Genomic DNA, 24,140 nt, shown 5'->3' on the forward strand with positions numbered 1-24,140 from the left:
AGAGAGGGGGGGAAGCAGGCTCCCCTCCGAGCAGAGAGCCCGATGCGGGGCTCGATCCCAGGACCCTGAGACCACACGACCTGAGCCGAAGGCAGGGGCTTTAACCCACTGAGCCACCCAGGCACCCCTCGTGAATAGAGTTTAGCACTGAAACACCAAGATAGAGATTTGCTGCAGGGACTGTCCCGTGTGACGTATGTTCAGAGGGACTCTTAGGTTCCATCCGCCAGATGCAGGAGCCCTGCACACTTCAAGTCGTGGCAACCGAAAGTGTCTCCGGGTAGTTGCCCAATGTCCTTGTGGGGCAAAATTTCTCCCAGCTGGAAACCAGAGCATCCTAAAAGCTTAATATCTATGACTGGAAATAAACAGTCCTGTCTGATTTTTAAAATCTACAAAATCAAACTAAATATTGAAATATTGAGCATTTTGTCCTAAACTCATGACCAAGACTTGGATGTGCCTGATCACTAGGTCGGTTAAATGTTGACTTATACAGCCCAGTCAGTTCAATAGGCAAGGGAAAGAAATAACACTATACATATTGGAAAAGAGGAAATAAAATTGCTATGGTTAGTAACGTAATTTTTTTTTAAGATTTTATTTATTTATTTGACAGACAGATCACAAGTAAGCAGAGAGGCAGGCAGAGAGAGAAGGGAGGAAGCAGGCTCCCTGCTGAGCAGAGAGCCCGATGTGGGGCTCGATCCCAGGACGCTGGGATCATGACCCGAGCCGAAGGCAGCGGCTTTAACCCACTGAGCCACCCAGGTGCCCCAGTAACGTAATTTTTAACGTATAAAGTTCAAATACATCTATTAAAAAGTCGATATAACAAGATAGATGAAACAGCGTCCATAAAAAAATTAATCATGTTTTGATGACAAGCAACAATCTCTTAAAAATTAAGTTTAAGACAGATCAAGTAAAATTTTAAATTATAAAATATTTAAAAAATCAATTACTTGGCAAAAAAAACACTAAAAAAGAACAAAGAAAATTACAACATATTTTTGAGGGAATTTAAAGATGTAAGTAAATAAAGCCAAATGCTGTATTTATGAGCTTGAAAAATCACATTTATAAAGATGTCAGTTCTTCCAAAACTTAATATGTGGAATCCACGCCATGTGTATCAAAATCCCAGAAAGTTAACTTTGCTTACGTTGATAAGCTGATTCCAAAATTTTTATGGAGATTCAAAAGACCCAGAAAAGCTGTAGTAGTCTTAAAGAACAAAACTGGTTTGCTTTGCCATACATCAAGCCTGGTAGGAAGGGAGAGTGTCTCGGAGAATGTGGCCGTGAGGGAAGGGAGACCAGATGACTCTTGGAGCGGCCCACGGTCCTGTCTCGTGGCAGCTCAGGGATAACAGACACCTTCCACAGAGACACTAGCTACATGAGTCTACTGAGCATTTGAAATGTGACCAATGGGTCTGAGGAAATGAATTTTATGTTTAATTAATTTAGAATTAATTCAAATGTAAATAGGTACACGTGGCTGTGGCTGTGGTATCGGACGGCACACGGTGTCCAGTTCTTGTCCTACAGATTGTACGACAACCTTAGTATGACCAAGGTGATGGTTAGTGCAGTGTGCAATGATGGTTTGAGATAAAGAGACCACCCGGATTTAGGAAAAGGTAGCTGACCCTTATCTCATACCGTACGCAAAAGTGGTTCCAGATGCATTGCATTTCCAGGTGTGAAAGATGAAAAACGGTGACGCTTCTACGGGAAACCTGGAGCAATTTTGTGATGCTCCACATTCTCCCGAAGCGTACAGTGTAAGTTTGTGGCATTTAATTTTAAGAAATCTGCCATTATAGGAAACCTTCAAGAAATGAAAAGCAAGCAGAAGAGCCAGAGAAGAGGCTGAGAAAGCACATATTTGATGAAGAACTAGTATCAGGATCTTGTGAATAAGTTAAATATAATAATCATAATAATGACTCTCATGGGTCATTTTTAAAAGACACATGATCCGATAGAAAAATCAGCAAATGATTTGAACAGATGTTTCACAAAGAAAATAACCAAATGGCTAAACATAGTAAACACTGCTCAGATTCATGAGTCATCAGGAAAGTACAGAATGAGTCACAATGTGCGACTACCATGTGGTGGTAAGGATGTAGGTCGGCTGGGGCTCTTGTGCATTGTTGGAAGAAGCAGAACTTGGCACAATTACTTTTTTTAAGACTTCATTTATTTATTAGAGAGAAAGAGAGCACAAGCCACGGGGAGGGGCAGAGAGAGAGGGAGAAGCAGACCCCCCCCCCCGCTGAGCAGGGAGCCCAACTAGGGGCTCGATCCCAGGACCCCGGGATTATGACCTGAACCAAGGGCAGATGCTTAACCGACTGAGCCACCCAGGCATCCCTGGCACAATCACTTTTCAAAGGGATTTCCTTATGATTCAGCAAATCCACTCTGGTTATATACCCAACAGGAATGAATGCTAGTGTCAAGCAAAAAACCATGCAAAAATTTCCAAAGCCACTGTATTCCTAATACTCAGAACTGGACACACCTCACATGTCCGTGAAATACAGACAAGTAATACAGATAAGTAAACGGAGATGCATTTGTGTGATGGAACTCTCCGTGTCAAGTAAAAGACACAAACGTGGGGACCAATTTCACAGTCCTCAACGTTGAACCCATTAGCCAGTCACAGAGCAATGTATCCTGCATGAGTCCACACTTACGACTGACAAGAAGAGACAACATTAGTCTGTGGCGATACAGGTGAGAATAATGGCTGGTTCTGAAGGTTTTAAGTGAGAGGAAACAGGTGGGAGCCTTACAGTCATGGGTAATTTCAGCAGAGCCATGCAAACTACCAGAAAGAATAAAATAAAAATACTAGAGATTGGAAACCCAGCAACAGAAATAAAAATGCCCCCAAGGGGCTCAAATGGAAATACAAAGAGTGAAAAAGTAAACCAGCTCATCCAGGAGCCGCACGATAATACCAAACAGTGCAACCCGCATGCATTTGGAATCCTGGCCGCTTAAAAGAAGAAAAGGAGAAGAGAAGGCAGAAGAAAGAATGGGTGTGAATTTGCCAAAATCAGTGATCGTTACCGCACCAGTCCAGAGAACACCAGTCATGGTAAATACCGAAACACACACACATGCACACACTGCGGCAAATCGTATCTAACTTGCTGAAAGCCAGTGACCATGGGAAAATCTCGCAGACCGCCAGCGCGTGAGAACCGCATCACCTGCGGGCGCAGGGATGAGAACTAGAGCCTCTCACCGGAAACCACGTAAGGAAAAGAACGGGGCGACGGCTTTAAAATGTTAACAGAAAATAACCGTCAACCCAGAATCTCTACCCAGTAAGTCTATCCTTCAAAAGTAGAGGAGAAACATTTTCCTGAACAGATGGAAACAGAGGGACTTTTCCCAGCCGGCCCACCCTAGAAGAAATATTTAAGGAAATTCTTCAGGTGGAAGAAAGGTCAGAGGTAGGTCAGAGACTTGGGTCTACAAAAAGAAGAATGTTGGAAATGGACAAAATGAACGTAAACTATTGTTGTTATTTTTACTTGCTCTACAAGATAACCAGCTGCTTAAAACAGTAATAGTAACAATGAACTGGGTGAGTATAACTTGGCTAAAAATGGGGCGTATGGCAGCCCCTGAATAGGCATAGGAGGGAGGGGCTGGGAGCACAAGTCCTCACTGCGTACATGAAGCAGTGTAATATTTACGGGTGGACGTAGATTATTTCAGGTGTATGTTGTACACTTTAGGGCAACCCCTAAAAAATGTGTTTTGAAAGAAGAGATATAAGTGAGTCAATAGAAGACATGTAATGGAATCATAAAAAATGCTGAATTAAACCTAAAGAAGACAGAAAGAGAAGAAAAAAGAAACCGAGGGCAAACATGACAAATATCGAACAGCCACCCAAAGTACCAGAGTTTGATCTACGCCAGTCGTCGCTGAAAATGTGAATGTTCTGGACACAACAGCTGGAGACCCGGATTGTCCGAGTGGATAGAGGCGATGCCCAAAACCCGCTTCAGTACTACAACTTAGCCAGGCCGACGGGGAGGGGGTAGAGAAAGATAGACCGTGTTGACCCTCAGAGGGAAGTGAGACAACGATAAAGGGGCCGACTCACCAAGAATGCAAAGTGATCGAAAACACTAGGCACATAATAAGAGCGCTCCAAAACACAAGAGGCAAAGGCTGATCTGGGAGACCGGCCCGGAGAACAGCCGCGGTCTCCGCCCCGCCTGCCGGTCGTCGGCAGAGCGAGTGGGCAGAGGTCAACAGGAACAAAGGAGACCTGGCGACGGTATCGGCAGCTTGACCTAACGACCTTTATAGAGTAATCTCCCAACAATAGGGAAAATTGACTCTTTTAATGGTTTTTAAAACTCGAAGTCTAGTTAGCCCCCCACGTTAGCACTGGGGTCGGGGGTACAACACAGGGATGTGACGAGCGTGTAGGCTGTGCTGGGCTCACCACGGGCGTGGCCGCCGCCGGCCACCACACACCGCGAGCACATGCCGTGGCCTGTTTCCCCGGGGCTGGACCTTAATCCCCGTGACTCATTCTCTCCCGAACTGGAAGCCCGTACCCCCTGCCCCTTCCCCCGTTTTGCTCATCTCCCCTCCCCCCCGCACCCCCCAGTGTGTTCTCTGTATTTATGGGTCTGGTTCAGCTTTTTTTGCTTCTTTGTGGAGAAAACTCGTTCTTTTCAAGCACACATAGACCATTTGCCATGATAGAGCATCTTCTGGGCCATAAAACAAAGCTTACCAGACTTAGACGAATGCAGATCACATGAAGTATGTGTTGAGCGAGTGGCATCTGTTTCCTGTCACCGGGAGAAGACATCTGAGCACTTCTGTCCTCTGCCTGCCATATTGGAGTCGCCAAGAAACACACACGGCAGTCACGTGCTGGACGGGACAATACTCTTCTCACAGGAAGAGACAGAGCGGGGTCAGTCTCGGCAGCGGCTGTTGGTCCCCCACGGCCAGCTGGTCCCCTCCCGGCAGCTGACGTGGGGCCGTCGGCCTGCACGCACCCTCCTTGTGCCGCAGCGGAAGCGCCCTGTCCTCACCCTACAGGGGACCCGCAGAGCCGCAGGTTTGACCAGACGCCACCAGACACAACACTTAAGCAGAACCGAGGAACACACAGTGAGTCTGGAACAGGGAAAGACAGTCCCACCCAAGGTGACGAGACCAGCACAGGCGCGGGGCTCCCTACCTCTGGGAAGACGGCCTCCAGGCCGTGGCCCAACCTCCTGCGGCCGATGGGGGTCTCACGACTGCCTCTCCCAGAGGAGCAGAATTCCCCTTGACCTCTGCAGCACGAGGATCTCCCCAGCTGACTGGAAGCCAAACCAGACACCTCGGAGTAGCCCGAGTGTCAAAGAGGGAGTCTCCGCGGAAATTTAAAAAATATTTTGAACCTAAGTGACAATGAATGGGCAGCACAGTGAAGTCCGCGGGGGCCGTGGAAGCCCAGGGGGGGCCCTGCATCCCGGGGGGCGTCGAGGAGGACAGAAAGGCGCCTAATCAGTAAGTGAACAGGTACCCTGGGCTGAGCAGTTGGCGAGGCAAGCCCAGCATTAGGAAGAAAGTGAGGAAACCAAGGAAAGCCCAAGGAGCAAGAGAATTATCAGCAAAACAATAAGCTGGCTCCCTGGGAGCCCAGCAAAGTTGAAAAGTTGGTCTCCCCCTCCCCCCCAAGTCCTCCTCCTCCTTGTCACCATCTTCTTCTTAAATATCTTACTTATTTATTTACTTATTTGACACAGACAGGGAGAGAGAGAGCACAAGGAGGGGGAGGGGCAGAGGGAGAGGGAGAAGCAGGCTCCCCGCTGAGCAGAGAGCCCGATGCGGGGCTCGATCCCAGGACCCTGAAGTCAGCTGAAGGCAGACGTGTAACCCACTGAGCCTCCCAGGTGCCCCAAAGTTGAAGACTTCTAGCATGGCTGACCTGACCGGCACTGGGCGCGGCAGCGGACGGACACTGCGAACAGCTCCACGCCCACTGGGAACGGGGCAGTGTCCTTCGGGTTCAGCCTCGGTCTTGCGGGGCACCCGGGACAGCCCAGGGCTCTGCATTCTGCATTCTCCCTGTCCTGGTGGGTCTGGGCTTCTCTTTAGAGCCCTCAGTCCTGTCCTGGTTTGCCCGTCAGCGGAGCTGGCTCTGGGCAGGCAAAGTCTCCGACTCAGGAGAGACCCCGCGGCCGGCTGGTGCTCCTGTCAGGGGGTCGCTGCCAGCGGCCTGCGTGTTGTGGGTCTCGGCCTGGGTAGTGATGCTGGGGATGCCTGGGCCCTCCCCTGCGCCCGCACTACTGGTGGTGGGCCCCCAGACCCCTTTCCCCACGGGGGCCGGTGTCGTGGCTGGACGGGCCACGGTGGTCCTTCTCACGATGACAGGACACACTTGAGCAAGAGCCATCGGGGGCTCCGCGGAAGCTTCCTGACTCACGGGCCCCGGGGGGCGTACGCACATCTGGGGCCACAGGTCAAGGTCGCAGGGAGAGAGGAGAGGGAGGCAGCGTGGACCTCGGTCTCAAACTCTGGGGTTGGGGGTGGGGGCTGAGGTTTCACGGGTTCACTCTTTGTCGGTGAATGAAAGGCAAGAGAGTAGGACCGGGGTGAGGAGGGGAAGGGCAGGGGAATGCAGCCGGGCAGCGTGCTGTCCCGGTCACCCACTGCTTTCTCCCCAGCGGAATTCTGCGGGTAGGCGGCTGGGCTCCTTATCTCGGCCGCCGAGCTGGCAACGTGATAACCCGGGGGTGGGTGTCTTTGAAGTGGCCGTCAGAGCCGCATGCCAGGCTCCCCTGGGTTCCCTCCTGCCCCACGGCTCCGGCTCCAGAGGGAAGCCGGGATGACTCAGGGCCGGGCTGTGTCCGTGGGGGTCGTGCCCCCGGGGCCCAGGGACCTCTGGGGAGGACCACCCGCTCCGAGCCCGCGCTGTCCCGGCCGGCCTGTCCCCGGTCTCTCCGCACTTAGCCGCCCGCATTACACAGATTCCACAGGCAGTTTCAAAGGCTCCCGACCCGCTTATCACGTCCCAAGGACGCCTTCTTAACTCCTTGCACATTAAAATACCAAAATCCGGCTGGTTTGCTCTGAAGGAAAGTGGGTGGTCGGTAAGCCACAGCGAGACTGGATGTTCAGAGCAGCGGCCTGTCCGCCTTTGAGGCCCCGGCCTCGCGCCTCGGACCTGACAGCAGCTCGCGGGGCCTCGGACGCAGACTGACCCGACTTCTCAGCCGCCGGGTGCGGAGCCGCAGCGGCCGAAAGCCCTGTCTCCGCGTGGGCCTCGGCAACTTTGTACGACACTATGTTTGAAACTTTGTATCGTCAGACCCGTTACACTTGCTTGGAAATCTCCACAGTCGGCCTCCTGCTGAGAGCCAGTCCCTGCCGCGCGGCTCGCAGACCAGGGGCCTGTCCCTGGGGGCTGTCCCTCCGGTGGGGCGGGGGCGCGGGAGGACGCGTGCTAAGGGGCGGGAGAGGCGGAGAGGCGCGGCGGCGTCCCGGGCCTGGCGCACCGGGGACAGTCATAGCAGGGGAGGGAGGCCTCTGTCTCGCGAGCAGTGGTAACCTTTCCGGATTCCCGATTTCTGAACGTAAAAGCGCCCCAAACAATTGTGTTTTAGCTTGAGGTTTTGCTGGTCTTTAAAATGATATAAAAAGTCGTTTGAATTTTGTAGTCCCACTGAATGCGGAAACGTGGGGAGTGAGGACAGACAGACAGGGTTGGGGAGAAACCCAGCCTTGGTCAGCAACTCAGAGCTCTGGTTGCAGGCGAGCCCAGCTGTCCTCGTTGGCAGTCATGCTGGTCTGGATGCCCACCGCCCCGGCCACAGCCTCTGAGCCCACCTTGCGGGGGTGTGTAGGGTGGGGTGGGGGGTGCGGGGAGCCGACGCGCTGCGCCCTCTGGCGGCGAGAGGGCCAGTGTGGTCCGAGGGCCTCGGGCCTCTACGTCTCGTTGAGCACCAACTCCTGGTTGGGAGAAAGTTCCTTTTGGGGGAAAACCAGAAGCTGCTTGGGTTTGCCGCGGCCGCCCGAGGACCCAGACAGCGGTGGGTGGCTCTCTGCACGGCGGCGGCAGCCCCCTTACCCTCAGGCACAGTGGCCCCTGCCCGGCCCGGCTCTCGTCCACATGGACCTTCTCACGGTTGTTTCTGCGTGTGCGTGGGGGCGGATCCGGGTTCTGCAGAGACACGGGCCAGGGGTGTGTGTATGTGCTGTTGGCACGCAGGCACGCTCTCTCCCTCAGTTTACCTTAAGGAATTAGCTTCTAAGACTGTGGGATCTAGCAAACCCAAAGCCCAAAGGGGTGATTGGATTTCCTGATCCTGGGACTGAGCTGTCCTGGAGGCTGGACCGTCCAGCGCAACCGTGGACACGGGTTCTGGAACGGAGACGGGAAAGGAGAGGCATCGGGGCAGAGCCGGCCACCAGATGGCGCTGTTGTCTGGCGAAAGAAAGCGGCTTCAGGGCCTCAGGGTCCCAGGAAGGGGTGGCAGGGGACGCTGGCCTGGGGGCGACCCGCCTGGGCAGGCGGGGAGGGCCATCCACACAGGCAGGGCTGTGGGAGATGGGGCAGCGGGCCCTTGGGGAGCTGTGACTGGGTTTTCCCGTGAGGTGCTGGGTTGGGGTGACCCCAGGCTGACCTGAGAAGCACCCGATTTTCCTGGATGCTCGTCGTTTGCCTCCTGGGTCAGGACGCTGGGCCCCATCTCCCCAGCCACCTGCCCTGGCCCTCCCCGCCCCGGACGCCCATGCTGTAGGCATGTCAGTGTGTCCCCTGCCTTTTCTTGACGCCTGCTCTGTCTGCCCTCAGCCGCCGACATTCGGTGAACAGTCATCGTCCTGAACCCCGAGCTCGGAGCTCAGACAGGATGCACCGGGCACTTGGGCAGGACACAGCAGTCAGCGGGCTCGGAGTGAGCCCTCTGACGAGCATCAGGCATTTTAAGGGTCCCCTGGGTCTGTGTCCCTCCCTCCCCCCCGGAGGGCAAAAGCATGGGCACCTGGGCGAGAGTTCCCTAGGCCTGTGACAGCCCCTGTCTGCTTGTCTGTTTGCCTCGTCTTGAGTCGGTGGCCTGGGACCCCACACCACACAGCTCGAATCGGGGTGTGGCTCTGGCAAGAGGCTGAAGTAAGCTTGGGTCTCTCGTCAGCTCTTGTGGTGTTGGGAGGGAAGCAAATGCCCGTCAAACGCAGGGGGTCCTCCTCGTGCCCCCATCATGCAGCAGGACTCCGAGGCCCAGGCCCTCCCTGGCCAGCTCCAGAACCCCGTCCTGCTGTGTGTCCAGTGGCCTACAGAGCCCAGATGCCACGTGACACTTCCAGCTTCGGCTCCAACCGGGCCACCCTGTCTCTTCACTGGGCCTTTCCTTGACACTGAACCGTTAGCCCCACGTGGACCAAACTCTTGGGAAGGGGCTGTGTGGCCGTCAGGAGAGGGTCTGGTCTCTGGGTCGTGGCCACTGGGCTGTTTACTTCTTCACTTCAGGCCGTGACCCCTTAGCTCAAAAGCCCACCAGCACCAAACTCAAATTTTAACACATTCGTTATTTTGAAAATTAGCCCAAATAAGCAGATTGTAGCCCTTTGAGTGCCAGCCTGGTTTCTAGGAACCCTCCTCTTGCCGGGGGTCTGGCGACTGAGGACGTGATCGCAGGTCCGCGCTGGGCCTGCCCGGAGCTGGGTTTGAGCTGACGGTCAATCATTTGTCATTTTCGCGCGCACCCCAGCCCTGACCGGTACACGGCCCTGCTGTGCTCTGCCCCCAGGAATCTGGTGTCAGCAGTGCCCGGACCGTTCAAGACAGCTGTGCCAGTGGAAGGCCACGGCCGTCTGGGGAAGGCCGGTAGATGTGGGTGCACAGCGAGCGAGGGCTGGTCTGTTGAGCTCACCTGTCCCCGGCTGCCGACACGAAGGATCTGGCTCCTTCGTCCTTCGTGGTGGGGAGACGCTAGTGCCCCTCACGCACAGGGTACACCGCGGGGGCGTCCCTGCAAAGAAACGACGGAACCAGTAGGAGACATGGCCGGTTGCTGGAAAACCAAATGACGTAACGAATATTCTCTACCTAAACCCCCAAAGCACTTTATAGAACGTAATAGCCACTTATAACAACACCCAGCGTCAAACAAAGGCAGGAAGAAGCCGCGTGCTCGGTTTCAAAGGCCAGTGGAAGTGCGATTTAAAACTATGAAACCCCAAAGCGTTGTCACTAAGAGGAGGATGAAATTGGACTTTCCCGGAGAGTCACCATCACTCTTCATCCCGGTGCTCGTGCTGCTGGGCTGGGCCCGAGGGGCTCGTGGCGTGTGTGGACGAAGGGAACAGCTTGCCACGTGGGGTGCCCAGGTGGAAGGCGTGTGGCGCTGACCTCTTGTTTGCTGTTGACACAGTACTCGTAGACGTTCGAACTCACTCCGACCGCTTGGGTTGCCCGGTCTGCCCCGGCCCAAGGGGTTTCTGGACACTTGATGTGTGAAAAGGACAAGAGTGCCTGGCGCCTGGGACGTGTAGGTTGTCCTCCGGGCCGTGACGGATGGGCCCCCCCCCGCGCCCCCGTCAACCCAGGTTGGATGAGCTCATTTGTGGCTTCCTTCGCATGTGTGCGACCCCCTGGGTTCTCTCTGATGTGCCCCAGCCATCAGCGTTTCTTCTTACACGTGAATTTCCAGTTTACATTATTTGTCCCTGTTTCCACTAGTTCTTTTGTTTTCATCTTTTTAATTTGAATTGCAGATATCCTCTGGCTCTTCAAGCCCATTTTGGATCTCAGTCTTCGCCGAAGCGTGTCCGCGTGATTCCCAAACACGGATGTCTACCCCGCCGCACTACGTGTCATGGAAACAGCAAAACAATATAAAACAGATGATCTGGAAATAATGTGATTTTCCACCAACAGGGTGATTGTTTCATGCACGTGACACACCTACATGAGGGAACATTGTGCAACCGTGGGACGGAACGAGCCGCATTGACACACGCCGGCCAAAAAATTCCTGTTCTGCAGACACACAAGGTGTATCGGTGCACGTGGCCACCTTAGCTCGCAGTGCGGGGAGAGTTTGCGCCCAACACCGGCTCACGTCGGCCGTGCACAGTGGGGACCTGAGGGAGCTCGCAGAAGCCTTCCCTCTCGTTCATTGGCCTCTGTGTCACCTCGTAACCCCAACCGGACTGTCCTTCTGGAAAGACAGCGTTTCAAAGAGTAAGGGGATCTCGTCGGGCTGCAGGACATCGCCCGCCTGGGACCCTCCCACTCAGTTAAAGCAATTCACAGGTGAATCGGAGACAGTTTCTAACTGAATAAATGCAAAATAATAATAATAATAGTAGTAAAAGAAAGAAAGAAGGAAAGAAAAAGGAAGTGAATGGGTAAAGATAAAGGCATAAATTAAAGAAACGGGAAAGAAAGAAAATCTAGAGATCTTGACAGAACAGAGGGCTGGTATTCGGTCCTCGACACGGTCTTGGCAAGTCTGGCTGGGAAAGCGAAGCCAGCGGCCCAGGGGGCTGGAGGCTGTGTGCGTCCCCATCCCCCATCTGGACTGAGACGTGTTTACACGCGCGGGGACAGTGGGACAAAGTAAATACACACGCCCTGCGTGTCGTTGCCGCACCTGCCATCGCCAGGGGCCCAAGGAGCCGCGTGTGACCAGATACACATTTAACAGAAAGATACAGAGGCACAGGCCACGGGCTTGAACACCGAATTAACTCACTTTATTTATTAATAAAATATAGGGAAGGAAGGAAAGCCCCACCACAGATCTGTTCTGGGAGATGCACCCCCTGGAGGCCCTACAGCCCCGTCACTGCCCCGTCACGCCCCGCCCCTGTGGCCTTATTCACACAGTCCCCAAGAGAAAACCCCCATCACGGTCATCGGTCTAGTCTCCGAGGATGCTTTTAGCTTTTATTCTAAGTACAGCGGGGAGCCACTGAGGCTTGGAGGAGCGGAGCGCGAGGGGCCGGCTTCTGTTTGTTAGAAGACCCGTCTCTGCCCTGTGAAGATGGGCTGTCAGAGGAGGAGGGATTGGGGGGACCCGCCAAGTCCCCGGGCACCCTACAGGTGACGGTGGCTGTGACGGCCAGAGGGGGCCATCAGCCAAGTTCTGAGACTGCATCTTGGAGCAGGAATGAGCTCGTCCCCAGCAGGACAGGCAGGCCGGCTACTCACCAGGGGCCAGGGGCACCAGCGCTCACGATGCGGGAGGTGGCCGGACAGTGTGCAGGGACGCATGTGTCTGACAGGCGCCCGGATTGCCAGGCACGGAGTGGGCTGTGCACACGCTGTGGGCTGCTGGGGGGGGGGGGGTCGGCTCTCGGACGCACAGATGACAAAGACATAAGAGCAGGGACGGGGCTGGAAGGGAGAGGGGAAGAGAGCGGAACGAGGACAGTGGGGAGAAGCAGAGGAGCCTGAGGGGAGAAGTGAGGCCCTGAGGAACCCCAGGCCGAGTGGATAAGGAGCAGCAGCTGAAGGAGGACTGAGCAGAGAGCCGGGAAGCTGGAACAGGGTCCGTTCGGGGGAAAGGTGGCCGGGAGGGTGACTGTGGGCGCTGAGGGACAGAACTGAAAAGTGTCTTCGGTGGTTTGGAAGATCTGGGCTGGGTGACAGGTCCCATCGGACTCAGAGGCCAAGAGACAGCCACACTCACTGTGGCCCACAGGCTCTGGCCACCCAGGAAGCCGCTGCTCCCACAGAACGACCTTGCTCTGGCCAGTGCCCCATCCACCCCGGGTCAGACAAAGGACTCCCTGCTGCCCGGCAACCAACGCTCTCACGCTGGCGGCCCGTACTTCACCCCCAGGTGCCCAGCAGGGCCGGGGACACCATGACAATGGGCCCAGGGGCTGTGCCCACAGCCTAGAACATTGTAGCCAACAGCAGCATAGCACACCTGGCAGGCCGTGTCCACCCCTGCCCGGAGCAGCCAGCCCGGCTGGACAGTAAGCAAGCAGCCAGCAGAAACGGGCAGGGAGCAAACTCATCCCCCAGCCTGGCCACGGGCACCGCTGAGTGGTCACACCGCGGTCACCTCCCCGCCACGGAGTCGCCTGTGTGACCAGCTAGAGAAAGGGCTCGGCGTCAGGGGACGGTCAGGCCTTGCTGTCTGGAGCACAAGGCAAGGCCGTGTGCGGATGCCCGGGCCCACGTAGACCGCCGCCCCTCCATGGCCACAACATAACACGACGTGAATAACAGGTTTCATGGTGTCACCGTCCTGGTCTCAGGCGTTCCCTGAATGCCGAGGTTTGCCAGGACGCCGCTGTCCGTGTGCGCAGCCCTGGACGCTGGGCTGGGCTCCAGGCTCCCCTACTGTAGGTCCCAGCAGGGCGGGGGCCACGCGAGAGGGGGACGCACAGGGCTTCCAGCCAGTCCGCAGCCGTCGGCCCCACACATCCAGAATCACAGCGTCCCACCCGCCCGAGGATTGCTTTTCCTCTAGAACCTTCTCTGGGATGAAGCCACCAGTTCCTGACACCAATGGGCCTTAGTGTTACCGACGACGCCGACAGCCGGTGCGGGCCACGGTGGGTCAGCAGGGCGGGGGGCCTGAGGACGCGTGTGTGCTCTGGAACGACGGAGAGGGGCCCTTCCCAGCCGTGACAAGCCGGAAGGGGCGATGACACGATTCAGCCACCGCACGACCCTGCGCACCGCATCTCTCCATCGGCGCCGGTGACCCGTGGTGTCTATCGTTCCCCGCCCGCCCGTCCGCGTGGCCGCTGAGAAGAGACATGGGCTTCCTCTCGCGACTTCACACACGGAGGCGCGGTTGGCATCCGCCCCCCCCCCCCCGAGCAAGTGCCGCGCTGTCACTAAGGAAAGCAAACACAGGCACTGAGAAACCGCCCGAGCTGGGTTCGCAGCCGCCGGCCCAAGTGCGGGAAAACGCCAGCCCGGCGCGACGTCCGCTTGCGGCCCTTCCTGCGGGAGAGCTTGAGAATTCAAGCGCCGGACCCACCGGAAAGGAGCAAAAGGAAATGTCCCGCCCCACGCCCTGCCTCGAGCGGGAGACCTCGGACCGTCTGGTCAGAGCCGCAGGAGAGAAGGCGCTGAGGCGAGCGTCCAGCTCCTGCGCGTCCCGTGCTTCCCCCGACAGAGAGGTGGCCGTCTGACCTGTCCCCGGGTCGTGATTGTTCGTGAAGGGGCAGCTAGAGCCACAAACCCCGAGGGAAGGGGGCGGCAGCCAGACGGGACTCGGGTCTGGGTCACAGCTACCCCAGGGTAGAGCCTTAGGCCCGTGGGGCCGGGACCCAGGGGCAGCCGGGCTCAGGCAGCGTCTTCTGCCCCCTGAGCCGCGGTGGCCGACGGGCTGACGCGTCTGCGTCTCTGGACCGGGAGCTGCAGACAGCCAGGGTCCGGGGAGGCCGGGTGTCCCCGCCGACCGCTGAGCGCTGGAATTGGAGGTGGGGGGTCCGTGCCCGACAGGACGGAGTGGACGACGCTGCCCGCCTGACCTACTGCCCTGAGCTGGCGTGTGGGGCGCCCGGCAGAGGCCGGTGTGCCCCCGACCTGGGTGTTCCCCTGGGCTGGGAGGCCTTCCGTAGACGGTCACAGGGCGGGGTGCTGCAGCTCAGACAAGCTCCGCGGGGAGCACGGTGACTCGGTCCAGCCACAGCTGGGTGTCCCAGAAGGTGCTGGAAGGACCGTGGGTCTGAAGCACCGTTGGGGTCACACCCCTGGGCATGGGACCGCCTGGGCGTGTCCAGCAGCCCGAGGACGGAGACCCCAGGACGTCCCGCTCGGCAGCGCGTGGGGCTGGAGGGGTCACCTGGTCCAGAATGGGGGTCCGCAGAGGGAGCACCGGCCCCCAGGAGTGGGAGGAGGGGGCCCGAGTCCGGAGAGCCCCGGCGTCCAGGCCCTGCGGTCGTGCTGCCCGGCGTCCGAGGGTGAGAGGGTCGCGAGGCCCAGGGGAGGCAGCACACGGCCCAGGGGCCCTGGTCGGGGAGGGCAGAATGCGTGTCCTGAGGACAAGAGAGGACCAGCTAACTGCGGGAGGGGCCGCGCTCCCAGGTGACAGAGGAGGAAGGGGGCAATTGTCACAGGGGAGGGGACGACGGCGGGACGTAGACTGGAGGAGAGGCGCGGTCCAGCCCCCCGGAGAAGGAGGGCCTGAGGTCGACCTCTGGGGCCAGGAGCAGTCAGTGGACGCCTGGCCCGAGGGTGGGTCCCGGGAGCCTGGGGACAGCCGCAGGGGTCTCTGGCCACACCCGCAGCCCAGAGGCCCCCGGAGCAGCCCGGCAGCTCGTGGTTCTAGCAGCCCGAGGGCAGAGCGGCTCAGACGGGCAGGTGCGGAGGAGGAGAGAGGTCGGGGCCTGCCGTAGGGGACAGGGGCCCCTAAGCCCTCCATGTCCGTGCCTTCCAGGGCCCCGGCTGCGACCCCCGGCTGTTCCTCTCGGGCTGCCCCGGCCCCCACACACCCCTGCGGCCGCTGTCCCTGGTGTGGACCCCGGGTCCCCAGTGCACGGGGCCCTCGCTCCGTCTGTGGACAACCCCGGGTCCCGCTGTCCACTCCCGCCTCTGCTCTCAGGACGCCCCAGAGGCTTCGGCCGTCGTGGCCGGCGTCCTGCCACGACGCCGGCCACCGGGGCTGGCGAAGGCCGCCCGGCCTCCTCCTGGGACCTGCTCCCCGGGCCGACGGCCGGCTGGCTTGGCTCCCCACCTGCGCGGCCGGCCCGGGCCGCGGCTGACCACCCGGGTGGCCGGGCCAGGGGCCGATGCGTCCCCCAGATGGGGCCGTTTTCGGAGATGGCGAGCCTCGCGTGATGGCGCAGACGGTCCCCGGGGACCCCGCAGACCTGCAGAACATTACCCCAAATAAAAGGAAAGGAGAGGGAGACACAGGCGCGGTGTCCTGTAAACAGTCTGATTTCTCGATGTAAACCAGATTCGGGCCCGGGACGTCAGGTAAGCATCTGTGCCAGAGCCCGGGCCCCCCACCCCCGGGGAGGCCCGGCGGTCTGCATCGCCGACTCTGGGACACGTCAGAGTGACCGCCGAGACATTTCGTAATTAGGCAAAATTGGTCTTGCCTTCCTTCCCTAAATCCCCCAGATCTCCGCAATTTCAGGTCTTCTCAAAAACGAAAACATTTGGTAATTCAATGACACAAGTGAAAAAAGCATAGGATGTCCTCTCAACTGGAAAATACCAATTAAGGAAGCAATTCTGACTTTCCACCCACCTCGGGCCGAGCGGGGAGCTTATCTCCGGGGAGAGGGATCTGCGGGGACCGGGGCCCCGCGAGGGCCGAGGCCGGGGCTGCTGCCCGCGGCGTCACCGAGAGAGCTGCCCCGCGGCCGGGCTCCGAGGAGGGCGGGGGGGGGCGGCTGCGGGGATGCAGGGGAGGGGTGCGGGGGGGGGCCCTGCTGTCTGAGGTGGGCATTTGGGGAGGGGCCGAGATGGCCTCCCGGCACCAAGGACAGTGTCTGGGCCCTGGGCAGCCGCGGGTGGCGGTCGTTTTCCCTGCAGCCTGGCCGTGTCCCCCCACCTGGTCCTGGCTCCTGCGGGACCCCGGGCCCCTCTGCGGAGGGGCTGAGCAGGACTGAGCAGGACGCAGCCACAAAGGGGAAGTCAGTGAATGCTGTAGAGCTCATGTCAACCCCGTTTGGTGCCCGTCACATATGGCAGGTCTGTCTGTGTCATCTGTTTGACAGAAACGGTGGGAGTGTTCAGACGTCCTCTCGGCCCCGGCCGCCGGCTCTGGGTCACCTCCCCTGGGGGTCTTGCTGGTCGGTTAAGTCCTCACACGGAAGGAGAACGCAATATGTTCTCTTCTTCATACTCATAATTAGAAGAAACCTCTTTATTTTGAAATAGGTAGAGATTCACAGGAATTTCCGACACAGGGACACCCGTGTTCCGTTCAGCTGTCCCCCCCCAGGGGACATCCCAGCCAGCTACCACCCAGGTCCCAGCAGGAAGCCGGCCTTGCCACGGCCTTGTGTGGCCCGTGGTGGCTCAGTGACATGACTGTCCATCCCGCCACAGTCACGGTCCCCTTGCCACCCGTGACCTGCCTCCCGTGACTAAAATGGTGTCATCCTGAGAATGAGGCGTAGGCAGAACTACACGGCCTGCGGCCTCGCCACGTCGGGGTTCTCTTCGCGGAGCCGATGGCGGTGAGGTCCTTCAAGGTCGTCGTGCGTGTCACCTCGTGGTACGCGTGACAAGTGTGTCTCACGGTCTCCAGAGCACCGTGTGTCCAGCTGTCACCTGTGCAGGAGGCTTGTTTCCAGGCTGGGCTATACAGAAGCTATGATGAGCCGTCGTGTGCGGTTTCCTGTTTGCGAGCTCGGGTGTTTGTTTCTCGGGGTACGTGTCCGGGAGCGGAATTGCCGAGCCATGTGGTGAGTGGAGGCTTCGTTTTTTAAGAAACTGTCAAACCACCCTGCAGAGTGGTGGTCGCGTTCCACAGTCCCAGCAGCTGCCTGTGGTCGCGATCCCCCGGCTGCCCGTGGCAACGTGGGCCGATGTCCTGACTCCATCTCTGAGCGGCTCTGACGGCCGGTCGGCGGCGACTCAGGGCGCTGCCGGACCCGCCCGTCCCCCCAGCGGCCAGTGTCGTGCACGTCTGTGTCTCTACTCGCCCTCCCACCCCCTCGACGGCATGTCTCCCACGTCCGTCCTAGTCCCGTCTCGTTCCCGTCCAGGCTTGAGCGTCCTTTCTGTGTCCCGGGTGCACGTCTGTGGTCACAGGTGTGGCCTGCGAGCACTTTCTCCTGGTCGCGGGCTGCTCGCGGGGGCTCCGGCAGGACAAAAGTTCTCTCTCTGTTTTCATTCTGGTGCAGTTAACAGTGTTCTTTCTGCAGGACAAAAGTTTTTAATTCCGACTAAGTCTAACTCATGGATTTAAAAAAAATCGTAACGGATCGTGCTTTTGGGGTTACGTTTAAGAGCTCTGCCCAGGGCCGGGTCCTGAAGATTTTCTCCTATTTTTTAAAAGCCTTTTATTTTGTGTTTAAATTTATGATCCATTTTGAGTTCACTTTTTTTATAAGGTGGCGTGAGGTTCGGGTCTGGGGTCTTTTCCGCCCCTCCACGGACGTCCGGTTACGGCAGCGCCATTTGCCGAAAAGCCCTTCCTTCCTCCGTCGCCGTCGAGCTGTGTGCCATGTGGTCGGCCGCGCCTGCGGGTCTGTCCGCGGACTCCCTCCCGCCTCTCCCCGACTTGCGCGCGGTCGCTGCCACTCCCAGAACTCTCGAGCCGCCCGTTCCTGCCACCTGATTCTCCTTTTAAAAAAAAAAGTTGAGTTAACCTAGCTTTTTTGTCCTCTATGAATTTTAGAATCGGTTTTTCTCTTTCCATAAAAAGATTTTCCCTGTGCTTTGATAGGAACTGGGTTAATTCTGCACAGACCAAGGTAGGAAAAATCCTGACAACCATTTCCTACGTTCACCAGCGTAATGAGGCACAGGGTGTCGCCCGCGCTGTCCCCGGAAACCCGCTCCTCCGTGCTCAGCACGTTTTTCTGTGCAACGCCGGCCTCTGATTTAGGGATTTACGTAGCCAATGTGGCGATTGGGGATATCAACATTTTCACTGTTACATTTGCTAGAAATGTTTTCTTCTGGCCCGCAGGGGCCACGGCGGAGAGATGTTCACGGAGGAAGGGCCGAGCCCGCAGACCCCAGCATCCGTGCTTGTCTCGCCGTCCCCTCCCGTGTCCTGCGGGAAACGTCGCGGTTTACTGTGTCTGCGCAGGTCCCGGTTGTCTTTAGCTTCCTGTCCTATGTCGGTCAGGACCCAGACGTCTTGCCCCTGATGAGTTAGCAATCACGGCGATGGCCTTGCCGTCGTGGCCTCGGGCCATCCTGCCAACTGGAGCGCTACCCGTCTGTCCGTCCGTCCGTCCATCCGTCCCCTGGTTCCGCGCCGCCTCGCTTGCCTCTGACCCTGAGTCGGCGCGCTCGCTGCCTGACCGTGGGCCGCCGTCCTTCGCGCTCGTGTCTGTTTGGAAAATTATTCGTGTTATTCTTTCTTTTCATTTTGCTTTCAAAACCGCCCACGCTTCTCCGCGGACACGCTCTTCGCTGAGACTCTGAGGGAAACTTGGTCACATGGAAATTATCCTTTAAGTGGGATGGAATGAAATTTGTAGATTCACACTTGCAGAACTCAAGTGCAAAGTCTTTCCAAGCATAAAAGCATAAAACAAAGGATTTCTCACCCTTTATTTAAATTTGGGGCGAGTCAGCTCCTAAGACTTTTTTTTAATTAATTTTTTTCATCTATTTCAGTTTTTCTCTTGGGAACTCCCTGTAGCTTATGAATGGGGAAAGCCACACATTTTTCTATACACGACACACAAAAGTCTGTTGGTTTGTGGTATCGAGTGCCACACGGGGTGTTTGCTCGCCGTAGCGTCCCTGCCCTTAGACGTTCTGTGCCCGGTCACCCTCCGTCCTATCCCCGCGCTACGGCGGCAAAAAAAATAATAGAAGCTGCTTTCTTCCAACGTTTCCCGTTTATCTGAGGGCCAGTGGCCATCTCTGGTGGACATCTCTCAGAAGACAAAGATACTGGCAACCAGTCAGGCTTCCCCCTTACTTATAAAAACCGAACATTGAGCTCAGAGTGTTTGGACGTGGAACTTTGTCGAACTTAGAAGCCTCTGCAGCTGAGGCTCGAGATACTCACAGATCAATGGTTCGGGACGTTTTGGGATTACTCAAGCAGGTTGTTTTCTATCTTCCTGGAATAACGTGTATTCGGCTCGGGGCCCAGACGTAATAGATGCTCAATAAATAATCCATTGCATAAGTGAGTGAATGACCAGCAAGGACGTGGAGGCCACCCCACTCGGCGGCCTGGGCGTCGCGGGCTTGCTGATGGGGGTGGCGGACACTGAGGAGCCCCGGCTGGTGCCCAAGCCCCACGCGGAAGCCCGAGGCCGTGGCCGCTGCTAGAGATGCAGCCCAGACGCGGGAGCCGTGCAGCCAGACACGGCCCCCACCCCGAGGCCCCGCTGCAGGCCACACCGCCTTGCTCTGGACCGCGGACACCTGGGTCTCTGCCGTGCAGCACGGGCCACTGATGGCTTATGAAGTGACGGCGAGACAGGTCCAAAGACGACCAGATGGCGGGAAGCCTGTCGTCAGGCAGCCGCACGGGGCAAGTGCACATGGCGAGGCTCTCCCACAGGGACGTGACAACAACAGACCGGCCCGCTGCAGGACCCGGGGTGGCGAAGCAGGACACACGCGCTCACAGGGGAGGAATTCCAGCAGGTAAATGAAAACGCACAGAAAACGGTTGCGTGGAAACAATGCAGGAATCCCCAGTGGCTCGGACAGGACGTGGGCGAGAGCCTGTGCACCGGAGCCCCGCGGCAGAGGATGGTGCAAAATGCAGCACAAAGGGGAACCGCATGAGCCCCCGCAGACGTGTGATCATGGCTTTACGAAGAAAAGAGGAAAAAAAAATGCAAGAAAAAAGTGCCTGGAAGGACAGTGGCCACGGTTCCCCCAAAGTCGTGAAAGACAACAAACCACAGATTCCTGAACCGTGGAGCGCCCCCAGCCAGACACACGTGTTTACGCCTGTCCCAGGTGACACGCCAGGCCGGCGAGGCAGCGGGCACCCGCGTCCCCAGACCGAGGGCCACTGAATGTCGTTGCATTAGCGACAAACACTCTGAACATGAAATTGAGAAACCAGTTCCGTTCGTGATGGCGATACGAAGAGTAAAATACTCCAGCTGCATTGTCGGCGCCAGGCCACGTGCTGGCTTCCCTGGCGTGGCCGGTGGCACGAGGACGGCTCAGCACGTGGGGCACGCGGGAATTCACCCCAGAAATGACTTGTGAGTTCAAAGCCCTGTCGCAGTCCCAGGAGGCCCATGTGCAAAGGTTCCCAAACCGACCCTCGTGTTGATAGGGAAACAGCAGACCCCGTGGGGACAAATAATTCTGAAGAATGAAGAGAGCGGGACATTCCCTTCCCGGTCTCGGAACTGGCCGTGTGGTCACGGCCACTGAGACGCGGCCGTGCCGGTGGCCGGTAGATGCACCGGAGGAGCGCGGCGGGACCGGGAATCCAGAAATCACCCTCGCGTTTATTGCCCGTGAGCGCTCGCCACAAGCGCAAAGGCAATTCGACGGGGAAAAAATTGCTTTTTTACCGCCGCCGCGCGGGCATCTGGATGTGCCCACGCAGAGGCGCGCGCTGGGAGCCCTCCCTCAGGCGGGCCACGGAGGTGAACGCCAGGCGGGTCTAACTGAGGGCCGAGAGCAAGACTGACCGGAGGAGGCGCGGGGGAAGCGGTTCGCAGCCTCCGTCTGGGCGCGACTCCGCAGATACAACACCCAAGGGTCATCTGTAACAGAAAACCCCGACGAGTTAAAATTCTGTTATGGTTACAAAGACGCCACTCAGAAAAGAAAAAGATAAGCCGCGGGTTGGGAGGCAGCATTTGCAAATCGTGGGGCTGATACGGGATTGTGTCCAGAATGCGTGTGTATGTGCACATGTAAACTTCTGATAGGAGCGACACGAACGCGCTAATTAGGAGCCGGCGAAGTGACCGAGCGGGCAGCCCCCGTCTCATGACTCGTGATGAATTTATTCGATGCCACGTTTATTTACTTAACATCATACATTCCCCAGCAAGGACGGGCTCCGCGTGCTGCATTCCGTTCATTCTAAAGTGTGCTGCTTTTATCAACGTTACTTTTAATTATTTCATACTTTCGCCTGTGAGGGCCCCTTTAACCCCGAGTTTACAAACAGAGTAATTTAGCTACTGCTTTTGTGACTCGGTTTCTCACGTTTCTGCCTCAGGGCTGCAGGACATGTGCTCTGCGTGCTGACCCCCGGACTCTCAGAAACCCCGCTCGGGGCTTGTTCCCAAGACCGCTGCCCGGACCGTCCTCGGAGCCGCGCGGCTCTGCTGCTGCCGGGCAAGCCCGCCGCGGCTCTCCCGGATCGCCCAGCGCGGGATCTTTTCGTTCAACCCACTACCTCCGTCGGGTTAACGGGCGCTCCTGGGGTGGCTTTTCCAGACCGGGAGCTGCTCCCGCCCTCCACAGTCCTGTCTGCCGCTGGGCTGTGTCCTTGTCCTGCTTCTTACTCAGTACCGCAGAGGGCGGACAAACCAAGTTTGGTCCTACGGGCTTAGCATGTATACATTATTTTTATTCTTATGGTGGTTATGCTTAACTTTTAATTTAAACAAAAAAGCATCTATGTCTTCAAGGTCACAGAACCTGTGCGTTTGCCAACTCTCATTTTTACCCCCACATGTGACTATTGCACAGAAAATGCAAGAATGTAATTTTTCTTAATTGGTTCTTACCTTTCTTTCCCCTAAAGATAATGAGTTTAGTAAAGAAAAAATATTTGATCATCCCATTATATTGTACTGGATATTTTCTTCAATCATTTAGTGTTTTTGCCGAGCGGTTTTGTAGGATAATTCTCCAGACTCTGTGTTTGTCTGAGAACGTTTCTTGACACCCTCATGTTATTGTCCACTCACGTTTCCAAGTATTTTTGTCTGGAAATGATATTTCCTATTGAACGTTCCTTTGGGCCAGCCTGGCGCTCGCCGCCTTGACAGTGGCTCTCCTCCTGGGAAATCCCGGCTTCGTCTCTGCTGTGTCCGCACGCTATCGACGCACGGCGGGCGGCACGTTTCTTCTCCAGCCCTTTCAGCAAAAGGGTCTTCCTTCCCTCCTTCCTTCCTTCCTCTCTCCCTCTTTCTTTCTTTCTCTCAATAAAGTCTTTCTTTAGTTCTGGGAGAACTTCTCTCCATGATTTTTTTCTCCCCCCGAGTATTTTCACTCCGTTTCAATTTCCCATCGTTTACGAGCTTCCAGTCATATCACTTCTTTTTCCTTTTATATTTTCATCCCTTAGCCCTTCCCTGCTCATTTTTGGAGAGGATCCTGCACATGTCACCCGCCCCGCTCCCGAACATGGCCCCTGCGGCCCACGAGTACACGTGAGGGGGGACCGGTTGGACACGCCTGGGACACTGGACGGTATCTCTGCATGTTAGCTTGTATAAAACAGCAGCGAGAAGACAGGTCTCTGGGTTTAGAGAAAGACTTTATTTAGAGATGCTGTGGCATTTGGTTTCACACACAAGAGGGGGACCCACTGGTAGAAGGAGGTGGGGGACACTTGAATACACTGGTTCACACCTCCCAGCTGCGGGGGTCTCTGGTCAGAGCTCAGATTGGCATTGGCAGCAGACGGGGACACAGCAGCCCGAGCCACAGCCCCCACAGCCGGAGCCGCAGTCCCCGGAACAGCCACAGCAGCCCATGGTTCTGGTGGGTTGAGGGTGGAGCAGGTCAGAGGAGCAGGTGCAGAGGACAGGTGCTCAGGTGTGGAGACTTCTGGGCCGGGACCCTTTGTACACCTGCCGGGTGTCTCCGGGCACCTGCTCACTTCCTTGTGTCTATTTATGCCATTACCCACAGAAATTTGTTTGTTTTAGTCTTAAAATAATGACATTAGTCACTACAATTAGGTCACGCTTAGCATGTTTACTGTTTTGCAATTAAGTAAAAGTAGACCCAGGAAGCAATGGGGCTCCGCTTTACGGCAGCGGACACGGGTCTAGGGACCCTCTGGCTCTCCTCCAGCTCTGCCCCCGCCCGGCCTCCAGCTCTCCCTGGGGGAATCTGCAGGGCAGGGGGACGCTGAGGCCGGACGCAGGTGTGTGGCAGAGAGGCAAGGGCTGGGGCCTGGGGTGGACCCCAGTGCTGGGCTCAGGGGTCTTCAGCCAGGGAACCTCCCACCGGCGGAGGATGTGAGAAGCTGGTGGGAAGCGCGGCAATGCCGTGTCGTTGCGGCAAGGGGAGACCCGGGAGCACGACAGCCTCCGTCTGAGGCCACAACACAGCTCGGACAGGTGCCGCTGGACGGCTGGTTCAGAAGACGTGGCCTGTCACCGTGGAGATGGGAACCCAGTGACCTGAGTCCCTCCCCTGAACATGTCCGCTGCCCGAGGGCTGCGGGGTGAAGCCCTTCTCTTGTTGCCTCTTGTTCAGCCTCTAGAACCAGAGAGGCCTCCGTGGTCAGCAGGCATAAGTGGGTAAGTCCATCCCGTTGTAAGTCAGAAACAGGCCTCAGCAACCACTTCACAACA

General features: G+C 57.1%; 1 protein-coding gene across 1 annotated transcript in view; it reads right to left on the reverse strand.

The window, feature by feature from the left end:
• Nucleotides 1–23,540, reverse strand: part of LOC308351243 (uncharacterized protein) — a gene marked incomplete at its 3' end in the record, with an annotated part of 35,870 nt that extends 12,330 nt beyond the window's left edge. The window contains exon 1 of the mRNA XM_080816758.1: nt 23,249–23,540. Within this exon, the coding sequence (XP_080672884.1) occupies nt 23,249–23,312 (64 nt within the window). The 5' untranslated portion in view covers nt 23,313–23,540. The remainder of the gene's footprint in view (nt 1–23,248) is intronic.
• Between the last annotated feature and the right edge of the window lie 600 nt (nt 23,541–24,140).

This window comes from Martes martes (genome assembly GCF_963455335.1).
Source record: "Martes martes genome assembly, chromosome: 10".
Taxonomy (NCBI): Eukaryota; Metazoa; Chordata; class Mammalia; order Carnivora; family Mustelidae; genus Martes; species Martes martes.